This window comes from Agelaius phoeniceus, chromosome 3 (assembly GCF_051311805.1).
Source record: "Agelaius phoeniceus isolate bAgePho1 chromosome 3, bAgePho1.hap1, whole genome shotgun sequence".
In the NCBI taxonomy this organism is placed as follows: domain Eukaryota; kingdom Metazoa; phylum Chordata; class Aves; order Passeriformes; family Icteridae; genus Agelaius; species Agelaius phoeniceus.
In genome coordinates, this window is record NC_135267.1 from 42,111,742 (window position 1) to 42,124,031 (window position 12,290).

The 12,290-nt window shown below is 43.4% G+C and overlaps 1 protein-coding gene across 1 annotated transcript in view; it reads right to left on the reverse strand.

Moving 5' to 3' along the window:
- Nucleotides 1–221: 221 nt before the first annotated feature.
- The window catches only part of HS1BP3 (HCLS1 binding protein 3), a 55,804-nt gene continuing 43,735 nt past the window's right edge, over nt 222–12,290 (reverse strand). Inside the window, exons 5-7 of the mRNA XM_054630355.2 lie at nt 11,445–11,596; nt 10,809–10,944; nt 222–1,895 (exon numbers count right to left, since the gene is read on the reverse strand). Coding sequence (XP_054486330.2) covers nt 1,667–1,895; nt 10,809–10,944; nt 11,445–11,596 — 517 coding nt within the window. The 3' untranslated portion in view covers nt 222–1,666. The remainder of the gene's footprint in view (nt 1,896–10,808; nt 10,945–11,444; nt 11,597–12,290) is intronic.

The following is a 12,290-nucleotide window of genomic DNA, read 5'->3' on the forward strand; positions in this document are numbered from 1 at the left end:
TTTATTCCTAATTGCAGCAGGACACTGGGGGGACAGACAGGACCAGGTAGTACCTTTGGTTCTGCCTTTAGCTGCTCTCAAAGGAAATATGATCACAGCTATATTTTCAGTTTCATAGTTATTTACACTTTAACACCACACAGCACTCCTGAGCTAAATGGAATTGATTCTTTGCTGCTACTGTACAAGCCAGAGAACAACAGCAACAACAGTAACACCTGCAGGTTAGCAAAATGTTTTATTATAGTAAAACATACCATACGCAGAGGAGAACCAATGGTTATATTTTATCTGTCCCATCAAAGCAAAATACCTTTCTAATATTTCCCCCTGGCTTAAAAAGGAAATGCTAATAGAAAAAATTATTAAAAATAGATAATGTTTTCTATTTATTTTGTTCTATATTAGAAAGGCAAATATTGAGATGATGATATGGCTTAAATATATTAATATTTTCCCTCTGGGGAGCTTGTCTTCATCTCTAGCTAGACCACACATGGAATGAATTCAGGAAACTGCATGACAGCAGGTATCAACCCACATTAGGTGTAATTTTGGTATCTTCAACCAGAGTACCTGAGTTTGACAAGAAGAGGGAAAGTCTTGGATACCTACTCTACAATGTTTTTCTTCTCTTGCATATTAAAATTTCTCCAGTATATTTTCTTCCTATTTTTTCCCTCTAGATAATGCCAAGTTTGTCTTCCCTTGTTTTAACCATCACATAGTAAAGAACAGACCACCATCTTATCACACAAACTCATTTTAGCTTAGTGGAATTAATCACCATGGCTGGTTCTTAAAAATTCTGGAAGAAGTGAAGGAATAGGAGAGAAAGAGTGGCTCCAGAGAGCAACTCAGATTTCCTCCATTAACACACCTGCACTGAACGACCTCCTGGAGAAGCCCCTCTTTCTCTCCACTAACTACAGCATCCAAAGCTCCTGGGCACTGCAACTTCCATCTATGTCTGGAGAGTGTTCTTAGCCACCCCCAGTCATCTGCTATTCTCCCTGGGAATCAGAGATGCCTAGCATGGTCTTTGCAGGCCTAAAGTTCTCTTACAAGTTGGCATTTGTGCAGCAATTAAGGCAGCAGGTTGTCAGGGTTAGCTGGGATTTCAATGTTCCATGGAAAGACAGAGGAACTGTTAACTACATTTAGCAGTTCCTGTTAAAAATTACCAAAATACCAGACAGGGAGGAAGAGGCTTCTACAAAAACACACTGGATAAAAGGGAAATGGCCTTTCCACTGAGCTGAAAAACACTATCTAAAAATGACAGGAACAGCATCCTATCATGCCTCAGAACATTTGTTGGACATTATTCACAGTTCCCATGTGTACAACATCCTCAACATTTTCAATCAACTGGCCAAAACTGTACAATGTTGATACTAAAATAGCAGTAGACAATCTGTAGTGCTGCATCCTTGTCCACATTGACTGTGAAACCCTGAAAATCTAAGGCAACATTAGATCACAGCTGCAGTGTTTTGCAAACCTCACAGGGAGGTTCTGCTACTCAACCTGCTGCTCTCTGTATCCTGGTACACAAATGAGCCCTGTGACAGCAGAAACACCTGGTCAGTTCTTGCTGCTGTCACTGCAGCTCACTGGGAGGAGGGGCCAAGAAGCCATCAGGACATTTTAAAAACACATATGTTCAAAAAAGACTGGCATCCTGGTTGTTGATAGATTCATTTTCCTGGATATACTGGAGAATGTCCACTTCATTCATCGTCTGAATCCTGTCTTCCTTTTGCTTTGCCAGTGAAGGTGAATTAGTGCTCCTGGGGGCAACTGCTGGCTTCTGAGGCAGAGGTGGCTTTGGTGGGACCTTAGGTTTTGGTTTGGAGGTAACCTCTAAGAGTTTCTCAAAATCATCTTCAACTCTGGAATGAAAAGAAAACATCAGTAACGTCCTGGGAATTTCTGAACTGCATTTTGTTTTGTAAGAAAATGCCATCTTTCAAAACAAAACTTTCTGCAGGAAAGGATCTACTCTGATAAATTTCTCTCTCCATAGAAGTTTCCAAAAGAACCATCTTTTTTATAATGTGGCTATACAAGTTAACTTATACAAGTTAATTTTACAGCATGTTTTCAAATGTCTAAATTAAATGCAATTAGCGATAACTAAAACCACCAAACTTTATTTTAGTTTGGGAAAAAAATGTATTTGTGACAGGATGCTTTGCTTCCCCATAAATTTTCATGGGAAAGTAAAATTATCCACATTCATCTCTGTTCCCTCTTCATCCCCATCACCCAATAATGAGATTGAGCATCCCCATGCTCAATCATGAGAAACTGTAAACACTAATGGATTTTAAAATTCCATGTTCATATTTAGTTCTTTGACACTGAAGAAGTTTTGCAATCTCTGACCACATACAACAACTCTTTTTGATGATAATTTGCTGCTGATTCCTACTGAAATAACCCAGAACAACTCAAACACTTCAGGGTATTTTCTGCCTGCATTGTTTGACCTTAACAGATATGCCGCAGGCTGTGCATGCCCAACTCTGTTCCCACATGAGCTGTTAGAAGATTTCAAGAGAGCCCTTATCACAGATTATCTGGTGACTCCAAGAACTGTGTGCCTTTGAAAAGTCAAAATATGGAGTAAAGAAAAAGAAGGATTCTCTTCAGCAGCTCCACTCACTGGAACAGGATATGGTGCTAGAGTCTAAGGAAGATGCTTTTTTAGTTTCTTCTTCTCCATTACCTATAGGTAGGCAGTCCCTGGAGCATAAATAAATCATTTCAAGTCATGTATTTTTTGGTTCTTCCTCTCATTTGCCTTTTGTAGTTAGACTCATGGGACCATTGACGATCCTGATCTGGAAGGGACCCATCAGGATCATCAAGTCCAGCTCCTGGACCTGCACAGGACATCCCCAGGGTCACACCATGTGCCTGGGAGAATTGTCCAAATGCTCCTTGAGCTCTGTCAGGCTGGTGCTGTGACCACTGCCCTGGGGAGCTGTTCCAGTGCCCAGCCACCCTCTGGGTAAAAAACCTGTCCTAATATCCAGTGTATAACTTCTCCACTGCCAGGCAATGAGGCATCTTGGGGTGTTACCCAGATGCCTGTGAAACCCCTGGGATAATTTCTGTTTCCTAAATGGGACAGTGATTCCTCCCTTTCTCTCTTTGCTCACCAGCTGCCTCAGGAGAGGTGCTGTAAATGCCTCTACCACACAGCAGTACAACTGGTGGGGCTTTCTGCTGACAGTTAAAAGTAAAGCTCAGCTTTTCCATAATTTGGGAAGCAGCTGATGAGGCAACTGTCCGGGACGACCAGGAACATGATCAAAGAACCAACATCTCTGAGACACTTTATTCCTCCACCCCCATGAACACTGTTTGAATGTTAAGACCATAGGTATTTCAAGAGCTATAGCCCCCTCAAGCTAAGGCTCCCACTATTACTATGATAAACAGCATCATTTCAAGGGTTTCTTTTTCATGTTCACCCTCATTAAAACCTGAGAGGAACTTACAGCACTACTGCCCAGGCTGAGACAAACTACAGTCACCATGAACCAGCCATGAAGTTAATAAGGATTAGCCTTAATTTTCTGGTGTAGAGACAGTCAGAACTCTTTAAGGTAAAACCATTCCTCAAGTCAGACAGATCTTCTTGTGACTCCCAAAGGGAAACTTAAAAGAATCACTTTTAACCAAGGCTGCTCTTGTAAAATCAATAGCATGAACACTGATATCTAAAAGTAGGGAGCACCTGGACAGATCAGCTGATGGACAGAGCCATTCACTGCCCCAGAGTTCTGCACCTTGAACTCTACCTCTGGTATTACAGCAAGCAGCATCTCAAATTTCATCCTCTAAGTAACTCTGGAAATTATATTCTTTTTTATTTAGACAGGACTTTTGATGTCTTTTATTTTCCATCATTCTTTGTGGGTGACATATCCTACTTAACTTACAAAACACACTCAATGTATTTCTGAATTCCTCATCTACAAAGAAATTAATTTCATTTAAGCCCAGGCCTTTGTGCTTGTTGCAAACTCTGATATCCAAGAGGTATCACACCTGTGATCACATTGCCAAGACATGTTCTTGTTCTCTTTGCTGTGTAATAAACAAAACTTGTTAAGGCTGGTATTTCTGAAGCCTCCCTTCTTGGCATAAACAAATAGTGAATCAATCAGTGTCCATGTCATAAAGTTTTGGTCTTAAATAACAGAAAACATAATAAGCAGAGGAACAATGTACAATACATAGAGACCATATGGAGGAAGCAGGATTTTGAACTAGATGCACTACCCATAAAGGGCAGCAGTAAATCCAGCTCACTAACCTGGTATGATGATACAACTTCCTGAATTGTCTACTCCAGTTTCTGTGCTAATCACAGCAACAAAACCACTCAGCACAGCCAAAAAAATACCCCCAAAAGATCCAGTCCAGTAGGTTGTAGGGGGTCTTTAGGGGGTGGGGGTTTGGTGTTCTGCTTTTAAGCCAAAGATTCTGCAGAAGAAAGTCTGGAAGATGATGATGTAATTTCCTTTTTCTGTCCTGGATTTTTTCAAGACCTTGGTTAGACAGAAGTCTCTTAGAGAGAACACAGCAGATAATATGTGGTCTTTGTCTCAAGACCTGCTTTTCAGCACTGCAGTGCTAGGCAAGCTGTTTGATCCACTGCTGTTTGATCATGTGAGACACAACTGTCTTTGCAAAACTAAAGAGGTAAAATGCAAAACGCCTCAGGCAGAGATAGAAACAAGGACTTCTACTTCTTGAAAGCAAATGAATTGCTACAGTGCATAACTACCACCATATTTAACTCCAGGCCAGGAGAAGGAAGAAAAAAATCAAGCAATTATTCTGAAACATGATTAAAGGAAGAACCTTCCCACCCCGTCTTTTTATGGAGAATCAGACAGAGAATCCATGTAATTAATCATTCTTTAATTAGTCTCTTTCTATTTCTGTAAAAGAAAAGCAGTGCCACATTGTTTAAAATTCTCGCCATATTGTTGTGCTGATTCACTGACTCTATTGGTGGAAATTCTCTCAGAATTCCAAAAGAAAGCCATCAAAGCCCTTACTGAAGAAAGGCTGTCACAAAGCCCTTCATGACTGCTGGCATGTGGACTTTCAGACAGTAAATGAGTTCTGACTTGGAGACAGATGCAGCTGCCACAAGAACATCAACATTTTTGATGCCATTTCCCTGGACTTTGTCCCTTCTCTCTGGACCAATCTTTGGGACAGGAATGACTGTCTGCATGTACAACGTGATAGGGACAGTGACCTCTGCTTGCTGGGAATGCTTTAATGAGGAGAATCTGTAATGAAAGCAAGAGACAAAGACCCCCATAATTTGCGAAGAATCCAAAAGGCTCATGCTTGAAGCTCAGTTGTGTAACTAACTGCAGTTGTTGCAGAACAGACTTTCATCTTTTGCTATCTTATGTTCTTTATTTTGTCTGGTGTTAATTCCAAGTACAAGAGATACTTTGGTGAAGCCTTGGGGAGTGCTGTAACATCACATCTACAACTTGGGAAAGGACTTGTGCCCAAAAATAGGCAGGAGACTTCAAAGTATCTGTTACCCATCACATCTGCTATGGTCAGGAGAGACAGTGTGATGTCCAGCAAGACTCAGGGAAAGATACAGGCTGGAGTTAATCCCAGGAATGCCAAGCACTGGGGGCTGTGAAGATCTCTCTCCTCCTGCTTCAGCTTTCCCCTGCAATCCATTACAGGTAAATTCACAATGATATTTTAACCAGAGCCAGAAAATATGTCTGGACACTGGAATGTGACAGTCTGTATTGTTTAACTGCTACAAGAACCACTGGCATGGCTTTGGGCTGGGAGAGATCAGCCCTCCTCCAAAAACCTCTCTGGCAAAACTCAAAGCTGCAGTGGGACAGTGACCATTCCCTGGAGCAGCTGCACACAGTGCCCTTGTCCTGCAGCTGCAGAGTCCAAGAGGATGGATGCAGGCAGCCTGGTGGTGCTGCCTGGCTGAGTGCCAGAGAACAGGTTCAATAGTGCAGGTAAGTCCCACAAGAAGCCCTCTGAGGAAATCAGCCTGCTGGTTATATCACTCACCTTGGAAATGAGAAAACTCAATTTTTCCAGTCTGAAAAAGTTAAAAACCTTTCTCTTCTGCCTCTCTAGAAAGTTCCCCAATTACCAGCCAGAGGCACAGCTGGGGCAGGGGAGAGCAGGCAACTTTTGCCCCTTGAGCTGATGATGTCTGTCAAAATGCAAACAACCTCAGGCAAGATGGTTGAAATCTGGTGGGTCTCAACCCATACATGTTCCAAGGGGTGGGGCAAGGATTAATGTTTCTGGTCTAGCAAAAAACTGTTTGTTTTGTTGGCAAGTTTACTTGATAGCTTTTCTAATGGTTGTAAGTAGCATCCCAATACATCACAGGAATGAAATAAATTCTTGAAAACCATCACAGAAAAATTTTTTTTTCTGTAACCTACTGCAGCCAAATCAAGGACCTTTCCCCACAGCTCCATCATAGCAAGCAAGAGAAACTGCCCTGGAGTGGACAGGAAATTTCTGACTCAGTTATTGCAACCTTCTCTTCCACCTGTACATTGCCCAAATAATCCTCTCCCCAAAGGATCTACATATAAACCCTTTGGAGTTTCTCAAAGCTTTTTTCCCAGCTATAGTGTTGTTCTCATACTCTCAGGACAGTGAGCACTGGTGCTGGAAGCGCTGTTCCACATGACTCTTGGATAGGCTGAAGATGTGTTACTCTTGTAATTCAGCATCTGCTAATGCCTGCTGAAAGAACACACAAACATTTTCTCCTTCAAGGGTGACAACAGTTCCCTGGCAAACCTGAAGCTGATGAACCTGCTCAAGAAGCTCAATGGACTGAATGGTGTCTGGGGTGCAGTGTCACAAACAGCCTCAGCCTTAAAAAGTGTAATGCTTCTGATCAGTGTAATCCTAAGAAGGAATACCCCAGATCTGCCATCACAGGGCAGTAGAACTGGGATCCTGCTGCTGACACTTTTTTTCAACACTGGAAAAAGACAAATGTGCTCACAGCTGCTTCCTTCCATCTCAGCTTCCTATTCATTATCAAAGGTGAAGTTAATTAAATCTATCCTGAAAGGCTGCTCAGACAGCTGTGATAATTATTTCAGGCTAGGATGTGTGATAATTTATGTAATTCTGTGGGCACACAGAGCTGCTGCAACATTCATAGGATCAATTCCAGCACTGGTTTTCCACAAAAACCTGATCCATCACACCAGGCAGGCATGATTGAGATTAATGAGGCAGAAGAGTTCATGCCTGCAGGGCTATGATCTCATTGGCATCATGGAGACATGGTGGGACAGGTCCCAGACAGGGACAGGTGAGGACTGGAGTGTTGGAATGGAAGGATACAGGCTCTTCAGGAAGGACAGGCAGGGGACATGAGGAGGAGCTGTCACCCTCTATGCCAGTGACCAGCTGGAGTGCACAGAGCTCAGCCATGAGCCTCAGCTGAGGAGCCATCCAAGAACTCAGGGGTCAGGATCAAAGGGAAGGCAGGGACAGTGACATTATTGTGGGGGTTTGCTACAGGCCACCAGACCAGGAAGGGGAGTGGATAAGGTACTCTACACACAGGAGAAGCTTCCCATTCACAAACCTTGGTCCTCATGGAGAACTTCAACCACCCCATCATCTGCTGGAAGGACAGCCAGCAGGGCTTAAGCAATGCAGGAGGTCCCTCAAATGCACTGAGACCAATTTCCTCCTCCAAGTAAAGGAGCAAACAAGGAGAGGTGCTAGGCTAGACCTCATTCTCACCAATGAGGAGGGGCTGGTGGGGAATGTAAAGCTCCAGGGCAGCTGGGCTGCAGAGACCATGAAATGGTGGAGTTTGACTCTCTCATGGCAGTGAAGTGGGTGCTCAGCAAACCCTGGATTTCAGGACAGCAAACTTTGGCCTATTCAGGGATCTGCTTTGTAGAGTCCATGGGATAAAGCCCATGAAATCTCCCACTGCACTTAGAATGCAATTAGTTCTTCTCAATGCTCAGCTCTTGTTAATGTCAAGTTGGTGATTCTATTTAAAACAGTAATTCTCTTGCATATGAGCAAGTATCCACAGAGAGCACAGTCTTCAGTTTGCAGTGAGAACATTTATCAGATTCTCTTCTCCCTCAAGTTGTGACAAGCCCTGCCCACGCACATTTTGCAGACTCATTTGTCTCCTTAACAGCCTCTGCCTCATGAGTTACAGCCACTGCTGAGGATTCACTGCTGTGCTGACACTGCTCTGGGCTACTGTTGCTCAAACCACCCAGGTACCATAAAGATCACAAAGGATTTGGCTGCTCCTGTGTTCTGTGCTGGACATTATCTTCTTGCCAACCCCCTCTGGAAGAAGGTTCTGCCCTCCTCTGCCTTAGGCAGCTCTCTTCTAACTCTGCCCATGATTCAGAGTGAGTCAGACACTTCTCAGATCTACCACACACATGAGAGCAGACCCTGAGGTACATGTGACTGTTCACTGCACCAGCAGAGAGCTCCCACATCTGCATTATTCAGCTACTCCACTGGAGTGCAGTGAACATGTCCAGGTTTCTGGACCTACCACAGACCTGCTGGTGCATCACAGCTCAGGACAGTCTTAGATCTCAACAAAATGTGTCCACATAAACTTTTGGCATGATAGAACCGAGTATGTCCAAGAGACCAAGAGGTTTCCATTTCCATTTCCAGTAGCATATCCAGCTCTAGCCTGCTAAAGGAATGGGTTGTCACAGCCCCTACTTTGATCTGAGGGCTGCAGAGAGATTTCTTCAGTCCCTTTTGGGAAAGGAGAGCAATTGTCAACACATACATGGTAAAGGCAAGACTTATTCTTAGGCCTCAAAATAAGCTCAAGCTCCCATGCAGGGACATTGCAGAGTGCAGCTTATACTAAACATTTTGTCACTACAAAGGGTCACTGCCTGGAAAAGAGCCTGTAGTACTGCCCTGCAAGAACATTCAACACCAGTTTGGTGGGAAGAGAAGGGGGGAGGTGAAGTGTTGCACTAGGTTAAAACAGCACTGCCACTCCTCCTCCTCTCTTGGACAGCAGCTTCTCCTTTACCCTCAACTGCCTTGCACTGAGTTCACCAGCTCTCTATGATGTGCAGATAACACCATGAATTGGGTTTACCAGGGGAATTTCAGAGGGTGTTAGGCACCTGAACAGGTCAACAGATCCTGATCTATGTGCCAAAACCTCTTGCACAGCCAGGACCTGCCTCTGGATTCCCATAGCAACTTTCCCATTGGACCACTTGCATGGTTTTCTGCTTCATTGCATGTATTCAATTCCAACTGGACCTCGATGACTTATCAACTATTGGAAGCACTGAGACAAATCAGGAATAACCAAAAACTACTGGAATTTAAAAGAAATTACATCTTTTCCCATGGGTTCCCATAACCATCTGGGTGTGCTGCTGTCATTGATGATCCCAAACTGATCTGAAAGCATGGTCTATTGTTCTCAGAGCAGACTTCAGAGACCTTTCTGAACATATATAATCCAAAAGACATTAACACAACAGATGGAGAAGTTCTCTCTAGTGGATAAAAATGCAAGGACTGCAGTGGAACAGGCCCTTCTCCTGTAGTCATATGAACACTCTGGATGAAGTGCTGTATGCTGAGATCACTAGCAGACAAGAAAATATTGCAAGCACACGTGTGTTTGCTCTCAGTATGCTACAGCATAAAATCAGGTCATGTCCTGCCCCATCAGCTTCTATAAACATCAGGTGGGCTGTCAGGGTCTAATGCAAGATGGCACCCAGCCCAATTTAACCTTTGTTTAAAGTCAGTCAGGTATTACTGCTGAGATAGCCAGCACTTTTCCATGAGTAGAAAGCAACAGCTGCAGAATTACCTGCTTCAGGAAAGCTTTGAAACTACACACAGAGTCTCTCTCCTGGGCTTAGTACCTGCTGTGGAAATCATACATCCTAACAGGAGCTGGTTGACACAAATTAGCACTGGAAGCATAATTCAGATGCCAGCTTGAGACCCAGAAGGAAGGAATTTGACTCATTACTGCAGCACAGATTCCCTGTGTTCCCTGCTCCATCTCTGGAGGATTATCAGCACAGGTGAACCAGCCCTGTGAGGGAGGTGTCAGGGATAAATGCATGGTGTGCTGATGTGTTCCAGTGCTGCACTACCAAGGGAGAAGCAATATATTATACCCTCCTGCAACTCTGAGCTCCAGCCCTCCTTCCCACTAGATTAAAAATTAAACACAGGGTGATAGAGTCCTTTATGGCTGTGGAGGTATGCACAGGGTCCCTCCTGGAAACATGCACAGAAGTCTGTGAGCCATCAGCATGAAAATCATTCCTCCTGTGACAAGAGCCCCTGATTTCAGGGCCCTGAAGCTGAACTGCTCTTTATCTCTGGGCTTTGTTCCCCACTTTTCACAGTGGAAGTCAGGTTCCCTGTGGATCATTTGCAGAAAGAAGAAGTGTCCTGTTAGAAAACAAGAACCAGATAGCACACCTGGGGCCTTCAAGGCTCTTCCTTTGGAGTCACAGAATAATTCCTTGCACCCCACCTCTCTCAAAGGGTCTTCCTAATTTCCTTTTAAATGTGTTTGATGTCCAAGTTCCATGACACACGTTACATTTTACTTGCTGATACAAGTACTGATTCACAGTTTGCATTCTGAGTATTTAAGTTTTGTCCCCAAATTCATCTCTTTCAAGATCTAAACAGATCAGAATAGATCAGACCCCCTTCATCCCACATGCCAGATTTGAGATGAGTACCTCAGCAGCTCCTCAGTGTCCTCCTCAGGATCTCTGCTCAGCACATACTTGCTGTGCTCACAGGCAGCTGGCAGCAGGAGTGAGTCACCCAGTCTCACCACCCCACCAAGGTCTGGGTCTTCAAATAACTTCAGATCTAGAAAGGGGAATCAGAAGCTGCTGTATTTAAATCATGCTATGTAACACAAGGCCTGCACTAACACTAACTAGTAAATCTGGCTAGGTGGGTTGAAAAAACAGATCATGCAGACAATTCTTTTTTTCCAAAGACTTCCAGTCTACAAAATGCAGTGATACTCTGCACTCTAAGGACTTGGTAAATCTGCTTTTTCCTTGCATTCAAAAGTAGGTCACATTACTCCTGTTAGTGTGGCATGAATGACTGTGGGACAGCCAGCTCCCACAGACCTTAATATCTCAGTTCAAAATGTTTACAGAGAACAGCTATGAGAGCTACAGGTTTCATTTGTTCTTTCTGAATGATTCTAGATGATTCTGCCCAGCTGAAGATTTGCCTTAACATTTCCAAGACATTATTTAGCCTGTATACTATGCATCACTGTAATTTAAAGGCTCAGTTATACACATGCTTTAGATAAAACAATCTGTGTATATACAAATATAGAACAGATTTACTCTCTTTAATCTTTCTTCTGGGACCGATTGATGAGAAATCTTTTTCTGGACCAAAGAGTCCTTCATTTGGATCCACCTCCTCTTCAAAAATGGTTAATTTGGGCTTCTCTTCCTTGGCTGGAGGAGCAGCTGTCTTCTTTGCTTTTTTGGTTCTAAAACATAAGAGAAAAGAAAGTTAGCTGCAACTCTGCCTTTAACAAGCAAGATTTATGGCTAAAAGTCTCATAAGCTGAAAATAGACGGTGGGAGTCTAGGAAAGGTTTAGACAAAGGTGCAGAGGCATCTGTTAATTGCTGGCAGGAATGGGATACTGACCTGGAGGGACAGTTGGTCTGGCATTTTCTAGCTGGACCCATGTTGTGTATTCTTAATATATGTCAAGGAGTCCAATGGGAATGGGAAAAGCAGAGCTAACAATACTGCACTGTGCAAACTACTACTCAGAAACATTTAAGCAGTTTTACTGCTCCCACACAGAAGGCTTAAAATAAGAAAGATCAGTTCCATCAACACTGTTTGAGACAGACAGAAAAGGATGGCTTGAAATACAAAGTGCAAGTTGGTCCATTGCACTGATCCCTGTGGACAGGTTTTAAAAAATCCCTTTGGCTCCATTTCCTTGCCAGCTCCTGCTGCTGTTTATGATTGCTGCATACTCCTTTCACAAAGGTATTAGACACTCCTCTCATTTGCACATGGCTTAAAGACAGTTGACTTTTCTTCCAAGAGCAAAATGAAAAGCACCTGCCTCTTGCTCTCATACCCAGCACTCACATTCCACCAGCTGAGGCTACAAGGCAGCTCTCACAATAATTGAGCTTGAGTTATGAGGCAAACCAGATGGCA